The sequence below is a fragment of the Ceratotherium simum genome, chromosome 7 (assembly GCF_057802395.1).
Source record: "Ceratotherium simum simum isolate JZ-2026a chromosome 7, ASM5780239v1, whole genome shotgun sequence".
Classification (NCBI taxonomy): domain Eukaryota; kingdom Metazoa; phylum Chordata; class Mammalia; order Perissodactyla; family Rhinocerotidae; genus Ceratotherium; species Ceratotherium simum.
Genome location: NC_141906.1, coordinates 80,703,911 through 80,725,162, shown reverse-complemented (window position 1 = coordinate 80,725,162; position 21,252 = coordinate 80,703,911). Strand labels below are relative to the sequence as shown.

The 21,252-nt window shown below is 45.3% G+C and overlaps 1 protein-coding gene across 1 annotated transcript in view; it reads right to left on the bottom strand.

The window, feature by feature from the left end:
• Positions 1-4,449: 4,449 nt before the first annotated feature.
• BARX2 (BARX homeobox 2) overlaps positions 4,450-21,252 on the bottom strand; it is a 66,603-nt gene continuing 49,800 nt past the window's right edge. The window contains exons 2-4 of the mRNA XM_004438467.3: positions 18,125-18,425; positions 13,437-13,521; positions 4,450-5,217 (exon numbers count right to left, since the gene is read on the bottom strand). Coding sequence (XP_004438524.2) covers positions 4,951-5,217; positions 13,437-13,521; positions 18,125-18,425 — 653 coding nt within the window. The 3' untranslated portion in view covers positions 4,450-4,950. The remainder of the gene's footprint in view (positions 5,218-13,436; positions 13,522-18,124; positions 18,426-21,252) is intronic.

The following is a 21,252-nucleotide window of genomic DNA, read 5'->3' as shown; positions in this document are numbered from 1 at the left end:
AAATTGACCCTTGGCCACCAGGGCCTTCAAGTGTGGGTTCCCCATCACCCTTTGCCCTACCTGTCCTTGGGGAAACGGGACCAGCATCGCTTCCCTTGGGTGGTGGGAATGTTTCCACAGACGACAAAGATATTTTGCTCTGCCTTCCCTCTTGCCTCTGAAAAGTGCTGGCAACCCCGAGCCCAGTAGCCGATGAGTGTGGCTCTAACAAAGGTCAACGACTAGGGGAGTTGCTTCATGGTCTGGGGTCTCAAGGCTTCATGACAGTGGGCTGTACCCACCATACTGCTGACAACTCAAAACCTCTGGACGCCCATGGAGGATGCCAGCAGGAGACCAGGAGCATTCAGATCCTCTGACTGCCTGTCTATGGGCCTTTGGAGCCGTCAGCACAGAAAAAGGAACTCAGAACATATAAACTGAAAAACAGCCTCAAGGAATTTACACTCTAACAGGGAAACAAAATGAATCCGTGTCCTCATTGGAAATATGGCAGGACCACAGTGATAACGACAAAAGGTGCATGAAGAGAAGGAGGTGAGAGAGGAGTTAGCAGGCTAGCCTGGAGGAGAGGTGAGGTTAATTAAGGAACAGGTAGAGGCAGCGTCAAACTCTTATGCCGAGAAAGGTAAGGGAGAGGGGAGCCAAGGTAGGTCGGAAAAGGACATTGTCTCCCGGGCATGGAGCCGGCCTCGCAGAGTGGGACTGGAAGAGTCAAAAGAGGAGGGAGAAGCCTCTGTGCCCGCAACAGAGGCGACACGCGCCAAGGGTAACCCAAGGGCAACCGAGAAGCGAGTGGGGAGGAGTTCTGCAGGGGGATAGTTACCCAGACAAGAGCAACAGCCGCTCCTCAGGGCTTTAGGCAAAAAGGCAATTCAGTGCACAGAAATCCTGAGAAACAAGTTTTTGTGTGTGTGTGCAAAGCACAGTTCAGCTCTCTAACCCCAATACTTCCTGCCCTTCACAGGATCCTTCAGCTAGGATGGGAGTGAGATTTAGGTGGCATCTACAGAAAATTGCCCGAGGCTCAGTCAAGCACCTAGCAGCTGACCCAGGCAGGAGATACTGGGGAGAACCCCTTGGGACAGTCTTTAATCTGGTTCTGCGAAGTCCCTGCTCATTTTCTGCTGAGTGGACAACACATGACCAGGCTGACAAAGCACACCCTATCGAGGAAAGAGCTTCCTACCCTCCAGTCCAGCTCTAGCCCGGACCCGCCCAGGGTGTATAGAAGGCCAGGTGGAACAAAGGTGAAAGGTCGTGAGAAGGGCAGGAGAACTCTAAACACCTATGGAGGGGAAAAGGGGTCACAGAGGTCCCCAGACCCCTTCTCTAAGACAGTTTTAGAACTGACCAGTCTCTGAGAAAAACTTGCAACCAGCCTAAGGCTGGTTTCCGACAGATCTGTTCAGACTAGTTTGAGGGCTAGAGGCTCACAGCATGAGAGTGATTTGAGAGTCACCATTTGGTGACTGTTTGAGTCAAGCTAGATCTGAGTGTCTCAGCAAACCTTTGCAGACTATGTAGAAGCAAATCAGAGGGCACAGTGACCCAGAACACGAGCTCACTTGTAGGCAAGCACACCTGGAAAGTCCAGGGCCTGCTCCGGGAACCCTTCTCTTTCTAACATAAAGGATGCAAGTGGTGGCACAGAGGCAGCTGCATCTAGCTGCCTCACCTTGTGTCCCCAGGGAAGCCCTCCCAGCCCCAAACCCCTGCATCAGGACAAGGCTGAAGTGCAGGGAGCAGACTCCCGCTGAGAGCTTTTCCACTGCTGGTGACCCCTCTCCCCCCAACCCCCAAAAAGGCACAGACTTGTTTCCATGGGAGGAGAGAAGGCAAATTAATGAGGAAGGCCCTCTGCAGGGCATCTGGCCCCTGCGCTTGGTTCTCAGCGTGGCTCCTGACCCGCTAGTGACCCGGGGAAACACACTTAACCTCTCTCTGATTAAAGGGCTTCCTGTAAAACTGGAAGAAACAGCTCATTTCACAGCTTGAGGAGGCAGCATCAGCTAAAAGTGCTTGTAAAAGGGCTCCAATCCTCACAGAAGAGAGACGTTGCAGGAGGCAGGAGGGCCAGACCTCTGTGTGGTCAGCTTTGTCACTGGCCAGTTTGCCTCGGCCCTCTCCCTTCCTCTGGAAAACTTCAAGCAGCAGCAGGTGACCAGATCCTAAAACAAGACCCTGAATGCTCAGGGGTCACCATCCTGAATGCCAGAGAAGGGAGGGAATGCTTCTGTTCAGCAAGGCCCGCAAAGGCAGATGACTCTGGGAGAAAGAAAGTCCGGAGGCCTCCAAGAAAGAAGCTAAGAAAGTGAGGAAATGGCACTCCACAGAGTGAAACCCTAGCTGTCAGGGTCACTGGGTAACAGAACGACCTCCTATTCACCATGATTCACAGAACACTTGTAGAGGTGGTTTCTGGATGCCCGTCCCAAGTCTCGGGAACTGGAGGGAAAAGGAAAAGGTGGAGGTGCAGGGAGAGCAGGCCTTGGCTCTAATCATTGCCCACTTGCGTTTGAAAGACCCAGCTCTGACCCTTCTTTGAGTCTCAGGGAAAAGCTATCCAGAGCTGAGGCCGGAGGACAAGCCCAGGGCTTGTAAATTGAGGTGACCTTGGGCTTAGGGCTTCTAAAACAGGAGGAAAGATTAGCCGAGGTCTAAAACCCTCCACTGAAATAACTTCAAGCCCTAGAAACAATACCAAAGATGACAGGCCAAAAACTCAGGGCTGCTCAGGGCTTGAAGTCAGAAACTGCCTGGAACCCAGGCTCAGGAAAACCGTGCGTGTGTGCGTGTGTGTGCATATATCTGTGAAACGACAGTCACCATCAGACACCTTAGAAAAAGACAATATGAAAGCCCAGGGCAAGAGATGGGAAACCAGCATAGGAAAACAGTATCTGAATGAAAGGCTTTTCCGGGGCGGATGAACAGGGCAGAACGGTTCCTCAGGAGTGAGACTAAATTGGCACAGACCCACCTGCTTATTTTGGCCATTGTGTACACTCTTTGGCTCATTGCGACGCCACCTGGCAGGCAGGTCCTAAAACTGTACGTGGGGCGGGCTAGAGGTGAAGGAGACAGCTTTCTGCATGTACCATACAGGAAACCTCCACAGACAGCTGGGTGTGGTCTGCACAAACTGGTTCTCAGACACCAAATCCTTGCCTCCTTTGTCTATTCACAAGGTTAAGGAAAAAACTGCTTTCTCTGTGCTGATCTCAAAACCAAAGGGAATGAAGGCACTGCCTTAGCAAAGTCAAAACTGCAGTTACTTTCTGATTGTGCGTGTTAACAAAGGGAAGCAGGCAGCCACATTATTAAAACCATGCAGGTCATTCCTGTTTAACTTTGAAAAGAATCGTACGATTTGTCTTACAGAACTATAACAGGTTTTACTTCCTCATTGAGGCCATTATAAGAGTCAGTTTACATTACCCGAGACCACAATTGGGCAGAATTACTGTGCGCTTAATAATTGACAGTCCACAAGATGGGCAGTCTGCCCTGTGGGACATCTCCAGTGAACATGCCAGGAAAACGATGAAGAAGACAAGCCCTGTGGGACCAGGCCTCTGGGCCAGTCTGCACAACAATCAGACCAGACACAGAGTCCGAGTTCTCACTTTAGGAAATCTGCAGCCTACCTCTTTCCTGGTCTTATTACACGTGGGACATGATTTTAAATTTAAAATCACAGAGCACATCTAGCCAAGCAGTTCTCAAATTTTCTTTTGTTAAAAGTTACAGGGCCCATCATCCAAATGGCTAATAAAGAAGAACAAACAAGAAACCAATAAAAATGGTTACCTATAGGGGATGGGAGTTTGGAGGGGGTACTGGGGGGGGGCAAGACTTCTTTTTATATAGTTTGACTTTTGAAACATATAAATTCATTATCTCTTCAAAAAAGTGAGACAATTTCTAAAGTTGGAAGCCCACAGTGTAAAGCGGCTGACAGTGGGGCTGCTCTGGCAGAAGGTGGTGGGAGGGGTGGTGGGCAGAACCCAGCTACCCTGCTCCTTCCTCACCCCAAACCTTCTCGGTGCTGCTTCCATTTGCTCTCTGCATTTGAACACGGCCCAATCTTTTATTTTCTATCTAGGGAAATTAAAGCACCAGGAGCCGGGCTCTCTCTCCATAGGACATATTCAGGAAGAGCTAAATATACTCCCCAGAAGAATTAATACACCCAATACTTTTGAAAGACTTCGTTTTAATTAAAAAATAAAAGTTATCTTAACATATCTGCATTGCAGCTTCAGGGATGGCAACTTAATGAAGCAAGAAAAACAAGGCTTATGAGTTCTCGGGTCACCTGACCATCTTATAATGGGGACAAAGGCACACATCTTCAAACAAACCAACTTTATTCAGAAACAATTCTAACAACTCAGAATTCCCTTCCCCCAACTCTTTTGCCCACCCTCACCAACCACCCCCCCAAAAAAAAACAACAACCAAAAACATTAAATTTTCTTTTAAAACTATAGAAATAAGTGCTGAGTCAGCAAGGAACGTGGGCATGCTGCCCAGGTTCCTCCACATCTCTCTGCTTTGACGACTGGCAGCCCAGAGGCTGGCAGGGAGAGAGCCAGAGCCATCCTCCACTGAGCCAGGGTGGGGCCTGCGACACCGATGGGCTTCTTGCACGCAGCCCCACAGCCGTCACCCCAGCGGGGGCAGGCAATTCCAAGGCACCGTCTCCCTTCATCGAGGGCATCCTGTGGCTAAAGCAGCCTTTCAGGAAGAGAAAGGCCTAAGGGAGGCAAGTCTTCCTCAAATGCTCCTGATGAAAACGCCAGTGAGACCTGTGGGAGGGAGGGAGACGGGTGGATCTCTTCTCTCCCAGTTTACCAGGCATTGGGAAGTTTTCCTCTCCCTATTCTCCCTGCCTTCTCTCTTTCCCTTCTTCCCAGTCTCCCTCTTCCCCCAAAAGAGTTGTATTTAGCTTAACGGTGGCGGTTCCATAGAGGCTACCGGCAACTCCTGGGGCTGGCCTGGGGGCTCTGCCGCCTCTAAGGGGATGTGGCATGCTTTTGGTTCCTGTATGTCACAGAGCTCCTCCTGTCCCTGGGAGGGCTCGAGGCACTCCTGCCTCTGGGCCTGGCTGTTCATCTTCTCTTCTGCTTCAATCTCTTCTGATGTCGGGATGGAGTTCTTCTTGGGACGACCTTTGGGTTTTGTGGGCGCTTCCTGTCCACCTTTAAGAACCTACATGGGAGAAAAAAGGTCATTAAATCTAAGACATAACTCCTTCCCCACTCACACAGCGTCTAAGCCATTCCTTCCCAGCAGTGAAGTCACCGAGTTCGGCAAAAAGTATTCTTGACCCGTTACCTCCAGTCTACAGAGAGGTCGTCATTCTTTAAAGGCTCAGTGCACTTTTAGCCAATACCACACATACTGTCATTAAATAAAATGATCATAAACATAAAAAAATCCAACTTCAACAATAAGGAAAGAAGTGAAAATTAAAATATGAATGCGATATCAAGTTGACGAGTTAAAAGAAAAAGACAACGTTTGTAGCAAGCAGGAAAATAAGCACTCACACTCTAGTGAGAAAGTGTAATTGGCACAACTTTTTCAAAAGACAATCTGAGAATTCAGATCAAAAGTCTTAAAATGTGCATACTCTTTGACACAGAAATTCTACGTCTAATAATTTAGCCTAAGGAAGTCACCAAAGACTGAGACAACGATTGATCTGCAAATGTGTTCATCACAAAATTGGTTATAACTGCAAACACTGGGGAAAAAATACCCTGAAGTTTCTGCCATTGATTGGGTAGACAATTATAGTACATACCAAAGAGAGAATACTTGATAACCATTACAATTATTATAGAAGAGACTGTTTAATGACATGGGAAATTTTATTAATATAGTTTTGTAAAAAACAGGTTATAAACCAGCATAATTCAACCTGGAGGCTAGATGACGATACACCACCCTGTCTGCAGTGTCAGGAACATGGATAATTTTTATGTATTTTGCTTTTTTTTTTTTCTATATTTTCTCATTTTTCAATAATGATCATGAATAAGTATTTCGGTAATCAGAAAAAAGATGGTCTAAAACATACAGTCTTGTATTGTTCAAAGAAGTAGTACAGCAGAGCAGAAAGTGTTCCAGCTTTGAAACTAGAATAACTAGATGAAATTAGAGTCCTATAAAGACTCTGAGCCTCAGTTTCCTAATCTGTAAAATGGAGATAACAACACCTTAGCTCGCAGGGTGATGATGAGGGTGACCAATAGATAATGTATATGAAAGGGCCAGGACTGTTGGCGAATGGCAGATTTCCTCTGCCCAGAATATGTCTCCCACTCTCCTCACCTGGTTCACTCAGCTTAGACAGTGCTTCTCCTGGGAGCCTTCCCTGATCTCCTAAGTCTAAGTTAATTGCTCTCCGCACATGCCCTCTGAGCACTCTCTACTGTCTCCATCAGAGCACTTTTCATAAACCATTGTCACTGCATGTTTACTTGCTTGTCCCTGCCACTCATTCCCTGCACATAGCAGCCAATCAACAACCGTGACTGAATGAGGGTACCCTTTCTCAATACGCCTTTCCATAGAACTGAAGAAAGACATAAAGCAGGCAAAATAATAGTATCCCAAACGGCCTTTGCTGATTTCAAAGGCGCTGCACATTTATTAGCCCAATTTGTGACTTGCACAGGAATTCCATGAGGTAGGCAGAGATAATTTTAAAAATATCTATACGTTACTTTGGCATATAACAGACCTTCCTCCACTGGCTCTGAACCCTGGTTTGGCATACTTTTGACTTTCTGGGCAGTAGTGAGAAGGGCTTCAGGAGGACCCAGAGGAGCACAGACAATTAGCAGCGGGATATACTTTTGCTACTTTTACATACTTAGCTTCATCTTATCTTCCTCATTTGAGCAGAAGCTCCTTGAAGGTAAATCCTGCATCTGTCCCCTGCTTTGTGCTCCAAGCATCTAACTTCCAACTAACTTTGTATGCAGGAGCTAAATATTTTTTGACTCCATCTGTTTCCTTTAAGAGCAACCGAGAACCTCCAGGAGCTGAATTGTAATGAATGTAGTAACTCGATAAACCATAAGTTCTTTTTTAAAACAGCTTTATTAAGATATAATTCACATACCACATATTTCATCAATTTACAGTGCACAATTTAGTGATTTTTAGTATAGTCACAGAAGTGTGTGACTATCACCAGAATCCAATTTTAGAATATTTTCATCATCCCAGAAAGAAACCCCATACCCGCTAGCAGCCACCCCCTATTTCTCCCATGCCCCTCAACCCTAGTCAACCACTAATCTGCTTTTTGTCTCTATAGATTTGCCTATTCTGGACGTTTCATATGAATGGAATTATACAATATGTTGTCCTGTGTGACTGGGTTTTTCACTTAGCGTTATGTTTTCACGATTCATCCATGCTGTAGCAGGTATTAGTACTTCATTCCTTTTTACCCCCAAATAATATCCATTGCAGGGATATACCACATTCTGTTTACCCATTCATCAGCTGATGGACACTTGGGTTGCTTCTATTTTTTGGCTATTGTGAAAAATGCTGCTATGAACACAGGTGTACAAATATCTGTTCAAGTCCCTGCTTCACTTCTTTAGATAGATGCCCAGAAGCGGAATTGCTGGGTCATACGGTAACTCTATGTTTACCATTTTGAGGAACTGCCAGACTGTTTTCCAAAGCAGCTGCACCATGTTACATTCAATCAGGAGTATATGAGGGTTCCAGTTCTTCACATCCTCACCAACACTTGTCATTATGTCTTTTTGATTATAGCTATCCTAGTGGGTGTGAAATGGTATCTCGTGTTTTTGATTCGCACTTCCCTGATGACTAATGAAGTTGAACATCTTTTCCTGTGCTTAGGGACCAGTTGTATATCTTCTTTGGAGATAAGTCTATTCAAATCCTTTGCCCATTTTTAAATGCAGTTCTTTTTATTATTGAGTTGTAAGACTTCTTTACATATCCTGGATAAAAGTCCCTTATCAGATATAAGATTTGCAAATATGTTCTCCATTCTCTGTGTTGTCTTTTCACTTTCTTGATGATGTCCTTTACAACACAAAAGTTTTTAATTTTGATGAAGTCCAATTTATTTTTTCTTTTGTTGCTTGTGCTTTTGGTGTCATATCTAAGGTTTTGCCTAATCCAAGGTTATGAATATTTACTCTTACATTTTCTTCTAAGAGTTTTATAGTTTTAGCTTTTACATTAAGGTCTCTGATTCATTTTGAGTTAATTTTTGTGTATGGTGTGAGGAAAACCATAAGTTCTCAATAAACACTTCCTTTTAGCTGGGAATCTGCTCAACCACTGTACTTTCAACCCAAACAGCTGACACACAGATAAGAAGGGGACCTCAAACAAGGTATGGATGCTGAGAGAATCCACCTCTGGGGAGAAGACATCTCTATAATCCTTTTCACATAAGTCAGTATCTGATTTTGATTTAAGTCTGAGTGCAGGCTGTTGAAAGCACCAGGATGTGCCAAGATGGAATTTACATGTTGAAAGCAGCTCCATTCAGTATGAAAGAGGTTATACAAATTAAGTTGCCCCATGTGGTAATCAAGTTATAAAAGGGCAGGTAGGCAGAAGCCACCTAATTGGCAAAAGAAAGTCCAGCCCAGCAATTAGAGAACACCACCCACACAGCTTGGATGGACCCCACCTGGCTGGTTTTCTACAGCATGAAAAAAAATCAAAACAATCAGACCCTTTTCTAAATGGAATAAAACCTTCCAGCACAGGCAATAATTAGGAGATAACTACCCTCTTGGCTGCTTTCCACACTCGACCTCTGGCCCCCTGCCTTCCAGCACACCTGAGACATGCAATTATCTCTCAACCACCACACACCAGGAGCTGCACATTCGCCTGCACCCTGTGGCCCTTCTCCCAGGACCCCTCCTCCTAAATTATTCCTAGAGCCAATTTAGTCCCCTTGGTCCAGGGAGGCCAGACAACTCATTGCATGCTAGGTCACATGCCTCTTGGAAAAACAGCTAGCACACCATCTACTTTTATTGGCCATGCCTGCTGACAGCCCTCGTCTGAACTCCAAATCTAGACACTGCAATGTTCTCCCGCTGAGGATGTCAGGACAAGGCCTCTGCTTCCTTCCCGAGGTCCTTAGGTGAAGGTCAGGCAGGTTGACTGGACAGCCCGGAACATCAGTGAAGAAGAAACTTCTACCTCTCCCATTTTTCAGAGAGGAAGCTGAGCAGGCAGAAGTGGTTTGTCCTGGTCAAAGAGCAAGCCAAGGCCAGAGCTGAGATTTGAACACAAAACCCCTGACCATTCAAATCTAACACCCTTCCCAGTATTCCATTGTGCATAATGTGCGAGGGATATGTAAAATGTGCCGCTTTATTTCTGATTCCAATATTTATCTGCAATTACTCAATCTCCCAGCAGACACTAGGCCATAGACTCATTAACTGAAGTGTTTTTTACTCCTTTTTTTCTATCTTTATCTGCAGCTCTATGGAACAGTGAGAGCTATATAACTGATGACTGTTTCCACAAAGCTGAGAAGCAAGTCTGGATTCTCCAGCATGAATCTCTTCCCAGTATGCTGTTTAGCAGATGGTATGTTCTTCTATACCACAAGCCCAAATGCTAAGGCACTGACGAGGGAGGGCAAGCAAGTAGGGAACAAGGAAGGACAAACAGTCAGGACTGCTCTGAACCAGAGTCCCAGAAACTGGAAGACTTCATTTTCAGCTTCTCTCTCCTGGCCTCCAAAAGTTTGGATTCTCTCGAGACATGAATTTTGGGGATAGGTAAATAATTAAAATAAGAAGAAGAAGAAGAAGAATAGCAGCTAACATTTCTTGGCCCTACACTATGTGGCAGGCAATGTTCTAAGTTTTACAGGGGTTAGCTCAGTTAACACCACAACCCTATAAGGTATGTATTAGGCACGTACTGAGGTTAACTAAGCTGCCCAAGGCTACACAGACAGCAACTGGTAGCAATTTCATGGAATTGTTGACTATCTGGAGACTTTCGGTGTGAAAGACAATGGCGCGTGGTGTGTGGCCCACCCAATTCTGTGACCGGGAGAGAGAAGGTGGTATCCATCTGGACCCTCTCACAGAACAGAACTGTCTTTAGAGCTGAAAAAGACCAAGGAATAATAAGGCAATTTCGGCCTGCTGTAAAACACTGTGGGTCCTATTGGAACTAAAGCCAAACAGAAATGGAATGGAGAGTGAGTGCCCCCTCTAACATGCAAGATTAAACTTACCCAACCCGCTATAGGTTACAAATGCTGACGGGTAAAAACTAGTCAGAGATGCTATCTTGGTTTTGGCAGCACTATCCTTGGCAGCCGTGTGAATAACTCTGAGAATCAAGTGCTAATCTTTTTCCAGTTCCAATTAGGTTACTAGCCTTCAGACATCTTTATTACCCAATTATCTTTTTCTCTTTGTCCTCAGTACCTGAAGAGACAGCCTTGCAAGAGTTGTACCAGCAAAATATCGTGAAGCAATCAGGAGCCCAACAATGCCTTGCTGTGCTGGGGGAGTCAGAATTTAGATCCACAACTGAACAACATCCTCACAGTTTAGCTCCAGCCATTCCAAAGAACTTCAAGTGCCCCAGCACTTCTCCCCCTTCCTTCTACTTCCCACCTTCACTTGGCACATTTCTATTCATCCACTAAAACCAGTTTAGATGGCACCTCTTCTGTGAAGGCCTCCCTTCTCTATACTGATTCTGAGTCCTATTGTTGCCCTGATCACTTTGTATAATGACTAGTTTACAGGTCTGTCTCTCCCACTTGATGGAGTGCCTTTTTAAATTTTTATTTGTTAATGGATGGGTTCACGTCTTATCTTTATATCTCCATTGCCTGGTGAAGATAAGTGCTCAATCGATGCTGGCTAACGTGAACTGCAAGCCTGGTGGCTCTTGTTTTCTGAAGGGACCTTAATTTGGTCGGCCTGTGGAATGCTCTCTGAGGTTAAATCTGCAACGTTACTTCCATTTTGTCTTATACAATATTGATAACCACAAGTAACCAGCCCACAATTGTGCCAGCAGCACAGTGGCTGGTGAAAAACAAGTGACGTCAGAGGCAAAGGCACACGCGTTGTCCCACAGGCACTGGGCGGTGCTGGCAGAGATGGCAGGCTGTCAACTCCTTAATCATCTGACTCACGAAAAGATTGCTGATAACCAATTTAAACAATGCCTCTGCCACTCAGGAGACATTGATTTCGATGACGATGATTGACAAGGAAGGAGGTGGGTGGTGGAACTTGCACAGAAAGCAATCAAGGGACCTGCCCAAAATCAGCCAGGGAGGGGCAAGCATGGCAACATGGCCCAGTGTTTCTTACACCCAAATCTGGTTCTTTTAGAGATCAATCCCCCAAAAGATCTCCACCGTAAGTTTCATGTGTGTCTTAGCATTCTAGAGGTTTTGGAGTGACTATATATTTAATTGAATCTCATTTATCCTTCAATTTCAACTTCTCCCTGCAACCTTCTCCAACACCTCTCCTCTGAACTCTTATGAGGTTCTAAATCTATAAACAAACGACTAGCACTTAGTTATAATGTGCTCCCTATCTGCTTCCTGGACCTTGATTCTCCAATTAGATCATAAATTCCATGAAGGCAGGGTTACATTTTATTTCATTACTTCCTATAGTGCCTAGGACAAGGCATGGCTCACAAGAGACACTAAATACATATCGGCTAATTCACGCAATGTATGTGTGTTTGTACATGCAACTGGCATCTCTGCCTCACCTGGAGAGCCCTTCATAAGCCAAGCCACCCCCATGTGAAAATCCTTCCATCTCAGGATCAGGTCGCCCCAGAGGAAATTTTGAGATTTGCCCAGGAATTCCTTTCTGGGAATATAATAAGTGCTGACTTGTTGGCTTTTTAAAAAATTTTCCCATTAACATTCATTTGAAATTCATTCATTTATTTTTCTCATTGTTAGCAGGCAATAACAAGAACTAAAGTTTTAAGAAAAAAATTATCGGACAAAAATACAAAATTGAGAAAATGTCTCAATATCTATTAAAAAATATCTATCAACTTTTTTTCCTGAAAACTTATTTGGTAGTTATGAAAAACTTCATATTCCAGCCTTTGAAACACCAGCAAATACGGCTTGTGACCAGATTGGTTAGCAAATTAAAATGTCATCCAGGCAGGCCTGGACCATCTGGTCCATACGAGAGGAGAAAGCGTCAGTAAGATTCAGCGAGGATGTGAGACAGGCCCAGGTCAGAGGCCATGGTGTAGCTGGCCTCTAAAGAATACAGCAGAGCTTCTTCCCACCCTCATCCCACCCCTGCTCTTTCTCTTTCGTGTCCCTTGTGGTTTGCAAAACTGGAAATGAAACGCTCAACTACTTTGGAAAACTTAGATTTAACAGTACTTTTTATAAAAGAGGGGGGTAAACTATTATGAAATTAAGTTCCTCAAAATGTAGAGATGTTTATTCTGTTTTTTTTTTTCCAGAGATGTTTATTCTAACAAGTTCCTTTAAAAACCAAGGAGGGGATGATTCATTAGCCAGGCACTAGAGCAGTATGAGGGAGACTGCAGTCATTAGACTATGTGCATCAGAGGGACCTGGGTGATTGCTGACACACACATTCCCAGCCCTACCCTGTGACAGAGAATCAGAATCCTGAGAGGGGCCTAGAGTTCTGCATCTTACCTGCTACCCAGGTTACTCTGATACCCACGACAGTTTGAGAATCACTGCATTAGAGGACACACAGCTACAAGAACAGATGTGCCCTACATGCCATTGTAAACAAAGAGGACTGACTTCTATTATTAGCTGTTGGTGGGAGGGGGAAGGAAGTTCTTTGAAAAGGCTAGCAGGTGGGATTAAGGCTAGCAACTGAGAAGCTTGTGGGCTTTCTTTTTCTTCTATTTCTAAGGAAACTGTGAAAAGCAATATTCTTCTGGTCAAGAGGAATGGCTTATCCTTCTGCTCAAACAGCCTCCTTCCCAGCCAGCATCTTAACAGGCCTTCCAGTCTCTGGAGCCCAAACCACCAAATGGTCCTTCCTGCCTTCTTACCAGCCCTATAGTAAGAATTTCTTTTTTTTTTTTTTTGGTGTGAGGAAGATTAGCCCTGAGCTAACATCCGTTGCCAATCCTCATCTTTCTGCTGAGGAAGATTGGCCCTGGGCTAACATCCATGCCCATCTTCCTCTACTTTATATGGGACACTCCCAAAGCATGGCTTGACAAGCGGTGCATTGGTCTGCGCCCGGGATCCGAACGCGCAAACTCCGGGCCGCAGAAGCGGAGTGCGAACTTAACTGCTATGCCACTGGGCCAGGCCCCCGTAGTAAGAATTTTTGCCGTTATGATGAGCACGTGGATAGACTCACTCTCTTCTTTCTTACCATTTTCTTCCATTTCATCCTGCGGTTCTGATACCAAGTCTTCACTTGTAGTTGAGTGAGTCCCAGAGACTGGGCCAAGTCCAACCTAGAAGGCATGAGATACAAAGGAAGGATGAGGAGGAAGGAAAAGGGCAGCAGAGATGGGGTCCTGTTGACTAGCTTCAGGCACTGCTACTAAACCTTGGACCTCCCCCGTTAAACCAATTCTTCCCCAAAAAGCTTTACTTTCCTTCCAAGAATCCTATGGATGAAACTCTGAGAAGCTAAGAAACAGATGAGCATGCCCAAGGACTATCTACATTAGACCTGAAATGGATTTCTGAGCCTTCACTGCAAAATCCTTTTCCTGACCTCACAGAATCTTTACTCTGATCCTTACAAAATGAAGACTCTGACCCCAAATCCAAGCTGGGAAGGACAGGTAAAGCCATACATTCCTTACTGGACTCCCACTCATCACTCCAGATCCAACTCAAGTCCCACTTCCTGTGGGTGAGTCTCCTGGGCTCCCCCAGCTCACGCAAGTTGTCTCCTTACACCCTCCTATGGGGCAGCCATCACCCAGGTGGCTCTAAGTTCTCAACTGGTCTCTAATTGCTTCACATGAGTTCTTTCTGCCTCCCTAACTCCACTGCAAGAGCAAAGTATATCTTCTGCCTCTTTTATAACCATGAAAGCGGCTACCACACTCTAAATCCAGAACGAGGGGTCAAAAATACTTTTTGATGGATTGACTCATTCATTGTAGCTGCCCTAAATTGTTACAATGATAGATTCCAAAAGAAACATTAAATCCCTGGCCCCTCCCGCTTCCCATTCTACTGCTAACCGTAGTTCTGCATTTCCCTGTAGCCTTCTGAAAAGTCCTGAAGGTCAAAGCCATTCCTGGGAAGTGCGCAGTTGGAACTAATTCTAGCAACACAGCAACCATTTCCTGAGTACCACAGCATCCCAGGCTATGTGCTAAGTCCATGACAGGTGCTATCTTACTTATGCCTTCCACAACACTGTGAAGTAGGTATAATTATTCCCATTTTACAGAGGAGAGACCTGAGGCTCAGAGAGATTAGAATCTCTCAATAACCAAGGCGAAATCCTGTCCACTACCTGTTTTTGTAAATAAAGTTTTATTGGAAGACAGACATGCTCATTTGTTTACATATTGTCTATGGTTGCTTTCATGCTACACCCTCAGAGTTGCGTAATTGTGACAGAGACCATATGGCCCACAAAACCTAAAAGATTTACTCTCTGGCCCTGTATAGAAAAACTCTGCTGACCCCTGGTAGATGATCCTAGAGTAAGAGGTAGCGCCAAGATTCAAATCTACTTACATCTGACTTGTACGCCTCCTCCTATATAGAGGCTCACATCCCCCTACCACATTTTTGTACAAGTTAGATCTGTCAAAGGAAAGCTCTTCCTCAGGCTTTCGTGGAGAAAATGTAGGGATGCTACATCACAAGGAGTAGCCAACAACCTGAGTGGAGCATATGAAATGAGAAAGGGAACAAGGCTTCCAACCTCAGTCCTCAAGACTACAAGTGTTAACCTATGTTGATAAGAACCTCAGGTCTACCTGAATACTAACTGGAAGGACCATCTCCTTGAGCCAACATTAGCTGCGTGGCTGTGGTTCCAACCCTGGTCACTGAAGCAGTGTGGACTTCTAAAGCAGCAACTTGGGACAAGCACCCTGGATATAGCTTGAGCAGTGATCACCACTTTTGAAGGTCCCCAGGATACTGAGGATTGCAATTTGTGGATCTAAGGTCCATTATCTTGCACAAGCCTGCACAGCCACAAGCCTGGGCCGTGGGGATTCTCAGGTGCGAGTTCTCAGCTGCAACTTTCTCTACCTGAGGAGAAACGAGCAACATCTCCCCATCAGGAAGACCGACGGGTATAGGCAATGAAGGTTCAGGTGCAGCTGCCTGAACCAGAGTGAAGCATTTAAATCTCCGATAATAAAAACAGTCTTCCTTCAAGGGACTTCAGAACCTGTCTTGAATCTGCATTCACATATATCTGGTTGTCCAGTAAAAGGGCTACAAGGAGCTGACAGTTTTATTGAAAGTGGTTAACAGACTGAAGCTAATAAATTGCCAGTGCCAATAGCACTTAGCTTTCCCCACTAACGAAGCACTGCTTCCAAGCGCCACTCATTAAGAACCAAGAATGCAGGGGACCATCCCACAGACTTCTGGTCTCCCAGGCCTCCCTGCAGACAGGTCCTCCTCGGGCTCGCACTGTGCCTTCCAAGCCAGGTTCACCTGAGGCCATCAGGTGCATTAGTCAATGGAAGGTTCAGTTCACAGCTCTGCCACTATGTTAGCAAATGGTGTTAGCTCACTTGGGAAAAATGCACCCTTGACTCACTCTGGCTACAAAAACATGCTTCACTGTCATCAGCTTTCTCTCATTACCTGCCACCGTTACAAATTCTCACTTCCCTGCATATTCACTTAAATGGGGTCACCTAGGAAACTGGAGAAACAAACAAAGAGGAGGAGGGAGAGAGCTGTGGGAGGAGGGAGTGCTCATGGCCCTGGTCACGTAGAGAGGTGAGGAACATCTGAGAGGGCAGGTTAAGGCGGCAGCTTCATGCCAGCCAGGTGGTGTCCTCCTCCCCAGGCAAGTGAATCAATCCTGTGTAGGTCACCTGAGAGGTGCCTGGGCAGGGATCAGGAAGCACCAGGAGGTTTATTAGGAACCAACATTTCTGTTAAAAAGTTCTCTGACTTCTAGAAAATAAGCCTAAAATTTTGCCAATGCATGTTGAAGCTTTTTCGACATACCACTACACAATTCATAAATAATGATGCCCACGCCACCTGGTTGCCCAAGTACATGAGGCTCTCCAACACATGCTGGGGGCATCAAAATAGCCATTTAATACCTAGAGATCCCATCTATTAATCCCCAATTCACAGACCTGTCTCCATTGTCCACGCAAAGGCACCCCAAATGCTCATGTCCAAAACAGAACTCACTCTTTCCTCTCCAAACCCACTGTGTCCTCAGCCTTCCAACTTCAGTTAATGGTATTCCTATTCACCTGGTGGCCCAATCCAGAACCACAGAATTCTCAACTCTCTTCCTCAGGCCAATGTCAATTCTGTCCATTCCATCTTCAAAATTGTTCTCCCATCTATTCTCTCCTCTCTATTCCCACTGTCACCACCTTAATTCGGTCTTTAGTGACTCCCCCTGGACTCCCTCCTAACTAGCTTCCCTGCTGCACTTCTTCCTCTTTGATCAACCTTCTATGGTACTACCCACGTGAAGAAGCTAAAGTGTAAATCTGGTCACATTGTGTCCAGCTCTTGAGGGCTGCTGATGGGTGGCCTAAACAACAAAGTCCACAATCTTCGGCCAAGCATGTGAGGTCCTTCCCACCTCTGCAGCCTCATCTCTCACCACACCACCATTCACACCTTAAGCTGGAGGTGCCCCGAACACTAGTGGCAGTTCCCTCAACATGCCCAGCAACTGTGCTTCTGTGCCTTTTGTATTCTAGCCCCTCTGCCTCCTGGAATCAAAGCTCTTCTTAAACACTGCCTCCTTTGAGAAGACTTCCCTAATCCCATCTCAGACACTCAGCAATATCTTGGTGCTCCTACAGCCCTCGGTAACACGCGGTGCCAGTGCCAGCTGCCTGTGCTGTCACCATTGCAGTCATTGCCTTCCCCATGATCTCTTCCAGAGCAGGACTCTTGTCTGCTACTTTCTAGACCCATAACCCCTGCCACAGTGCCCGGCACAGAGAGACCCTCTGCAAACAGCTGACGGGTGTTCAATTAACTGAATCAGTAAACAAATTCCCTTTTAGTCAGTGATTTGCAGGCTCCTCTCTCACTTAAATTTTTATCAAACAGCTAATAAACAGCTTAAGAGATGCATGTGAGTTTCCTTCCCTTTCTCTTTAATAGGACAGGGGTCAAACCTGATATAGACAAGGCAGTGAGCAAAGGAAGAGAAAAAGTACCAGGAAAACCCTCCCAATAAATAGATTACACATTACTCAGCCATCTCCAGAGTGAGTCTGAAGGAACAAGGTAAAACACAGGCTCTTGCATATTTTGCAGTTAAGACACTAAATTAAAGAAAGGGGGTGACGAATTGAAGCCTCTGAGTAAAGCAGGGGTCACAGCTGCCCTCATCTGGATCTCAAAAGGGTTTAAAGAAGAGACTCTCATCCAGGTCCTCCTCGGTCTCAACCAAACGGTTCTGACTTGATACCCATCAAATTCACAGGACATCTGACAGCTCCTCAACCTGATCAACCCAGCCCTTCCATGCAGGAGCCAGGCCAGCAGGCTGAGCCAGCTGGGAACTGGCGGAGCGGGGAGAAGACTGCGAAGATCACGGGTCTCAATTCCAGGTCTAGTCCCGCTGCATCTGATCCTGAGTGTAAGTGGCTTTAAAAACGAAACGTCTTTCCCAGCTGGGAAGTATAAGTTCTGAGGAGTATAAATTCAGCCACAGGCAGGCTCCTGGGAGCTCCGTGTGATGAATTCATGTGGGCTGGGTTCTGTTCAACCAAGGCTGAGATGACGTGAGCCAAGGCATAGATTTCGGCCCTAGTGTTGTGCATCTCTACAACAGTCCTGGTAGCTATACATCCCACAACCGAGAGCCAAAGGAGTCTCCTCTTCTCAAAAGCCTTACCCTCCCTGTGTCCTCACCTGTCTGGGGTGGACAAGTACTTCTGCTTCTGGAATTTCTTCTCCAGGCCCATGAGCTGCAGCTCGGTGAAGATGGTGCGACTCCTGCGGGGCTTCTTCTGCCGGGGCGTGGGCTGCTCCGTCTCTGACTCGCTGCTGCCTAGAGCCTCGCCGCCCGGGGCCTCAGCATAGGCAGCCTCGGCGGCCGGGTGGAGGGACAATGCCTGTGCGACTCCCGGGGTGGCAGGGACCAGGTGGGAGATGACCGTGGGCTGTCGGGTGATCACCGAGAGGAGAGGATATGCCCGAAGGGAAGCGGGGCCTGAAAGACAAACAGGGAGGCAGGTCACACGGGGAGCCAGGGTGGAAGAGGGCCGCGGGCCTCAGAGGACCACTTGCTGAGACCTGTCTGACTGGCAGGGCCTCCTAATCACAGGAAGTATAAACGGAGGAAAGGGAAGAAGAGACAACTCGAGACCTGTAACGGCTGGGTGGGCAAGAAACAGGCAGATTTGCTCAGCCTGGCGTGTGAGAACATTCAAGTCCCCCATGGTCAAAGAGAGGTTCCTGCAATTCCTCTGGTATTAAGTGAATCTTTCCCCTCTCTCTCCCTTTTGAGCCCCTAAATTCTGGTTTCAGAGATATGGGTCAATGGGACTGAGCAGATGAAAAGAAGTAGTCAAAGCTAGAAACACATTCTTAAGAAATCTAAAATAGATTTGTAATATACAAAGTGCCTGAGAACCACCTATGGTCTTTATAAAAATGCACGGTTGTAACTATAAATTCCCCCTGAGAAGTCTATATACCTTGAATCATCAGATTTTTCAGAACTGGAAGGATGCTTAAAGATTATTTAATTCAACTCCCTCATTTCAGAGACAGGGAAACAGTCCCAGAAAGGCTAAGGGACTTGCCTGAGATCACAGACTAGGAACAAGCAGATTGAAGAGTCCAACCAAGTTCTGGCTTGAAGTCCAGGGCTCTTATCACATCATAAGTTACATGAATACGTCATGTAGAAGAGGGGGCAAAAAGATTTTAATTCACATGAAAACTCAGATCCATTATGACTAGCTGCCTCCAGCACTGTGTTAAGGAGGATGCTCAGGCTGGGTCAGAGCTTGGCTGAGGAAAGAGAGCTGAGGTTGATTAATGATGTCTGCCATGGGCATGCATAGGGGAAGGGGGTATGGTGGCATACACACTAGTTATGTGCCACTCATGCTTGAAGAATTTCAAGGCAACAGTACTTTTCTGTCCAAGGATCTGTTATGTCTTTAAACTTCAAGTAAAAGAGCTCTTCCCTTTCATTATTCAATAGTATCGGGTTTAAAATGTCATGATCATTATCTCTGAAATCATTTTATCTCTCTGGGTCTCAGTTTTGTCATTCATACAGTGAGTAAAAGTAGGTAATTTTGAAGAATCCTTCAAACTCTAATATACTGACTCCACAAAAGTACCTCTCATCCCAAGCCCATCTTGATATCGGATGAAAACAGAGAAGACTCAGGGGGTGCCCTCTGGGGCTCAGCCGAACCCTGACAACTCACTACAAGGGCGGGGCGGGCATCTGAGCAAAATAACACTCACAGTGGTTCTGGGTTAGAACCAGCCAACATCAGAGAAGCCCCAGGTGCTATTTGTGTTCTAGTTCTCTCCTCTGGGTCGGTGTTTCTCCTCTTATTCAGTCCCATGCTTCTGTTTTCGACCCCAGTCATAGTTATTAATTAAAACAGGTAACTTCTCTTGTTCTTTGACTATACGTCTGGAAAGGCCTAGTAGAAACCACAAAGTTGTTAAGTAATAAATCTTAGGTCTATGACTTCTATGAACTCTCCAGCCAACACTAACGCTTGACGTTTTGTGTTGTGGATTCTTTTTACAAAAAAAAAAAAAGGATCTGGGAATGATAGTTTATAGCAAGAAAGTTAGGATACATGGGTCAGTGGTTTGGGCTCTCCCAGCAGACACTATGAAATGCTACTTCTTGAACAAAGTAACTGAAAGCTTCTTATACAGGCAGAAGATGTTTCTCATCTCAAATCACTTTACTCCTTTAATTCTGCCATTTCTTTCAAAAGGAAATCTCTTTCTTTGTTAGGCAGGCTAATTTATAATCTAGAAACCAAGGAGCTTATCAATATAGGAAGTGGCTAGTTACCTGCCTGTAAGTATGGCTTTTAATCACCAGAGTTCAAGCTTTCTCTTTTGTAAAAGAGTTAAATATTTTTTTGCCTAACAATGAAAAATATTTTAGAAGTGTGGTAATATCTAGTGTTGGCAAGGACATGAGGAAATGGACACTCACATATTATTGGTGAGAGTGTAAAACAGTATAATCTTTTAGGACAAACTAAACTATCAAATTATTGACCAGGCAATTCACAATTTGAGACCTAGTTGCCTATGTGCAAAGATTTATGTGCAAGCATACTCACTGCAGCCTTGTTTATAACAGTAAAAGAGGGGAAATAACCCACATATCTATCAACAGGAAAACGGTGAAATACATTGTGGTTCAACTATGGACTACAACTGTGAGAAAGAACTCACTACATAAACTGATAGATAGATAACCTACATATAAATTAACATGAGAAAATATCTAAAATACATTATTGAGAGAAAATTACGGTATAGAACAATTTGCATTATCATTATCAAAAAAAATCTGTATGTGTGTCTCCATTTATAAATGCATTTTTAAAAGAAGTCCAGAAAGTTAGTCACCAAGCTGTTAACAGTGATTCTCTCTGGAAGAGTGGGAGTGAAATAGACTGAAAAAGAATCTCCTTGTATTAATCTAATCTTGTATTCAATCCCGCCATAAATGTTTATTGAGCATCTACTATGGGCTGTGCTTTCTTCTAGAAGCTGGAATATAAGAGTGAATGATATAAAGTTCCACCTTCACGGAGCTTACATTTCAGTCGGGGAGGTAGACTGCAAACAAGAAACAAATAAATACATAATGCCAGGTAGTGATAAATTCTATGAAGAAAAATACAGCAGATTGTGAAGATGGGGCAGGTAAGGAGGAGGGCTGGTAGTTGAGACAGGGGAGTTAAGGGAAGGCCTCCATGGAAAAGGTGACATTTCAGCAGGGAAGTGACTCAATGGACAGGAGAGCCTTGAGAGGATAC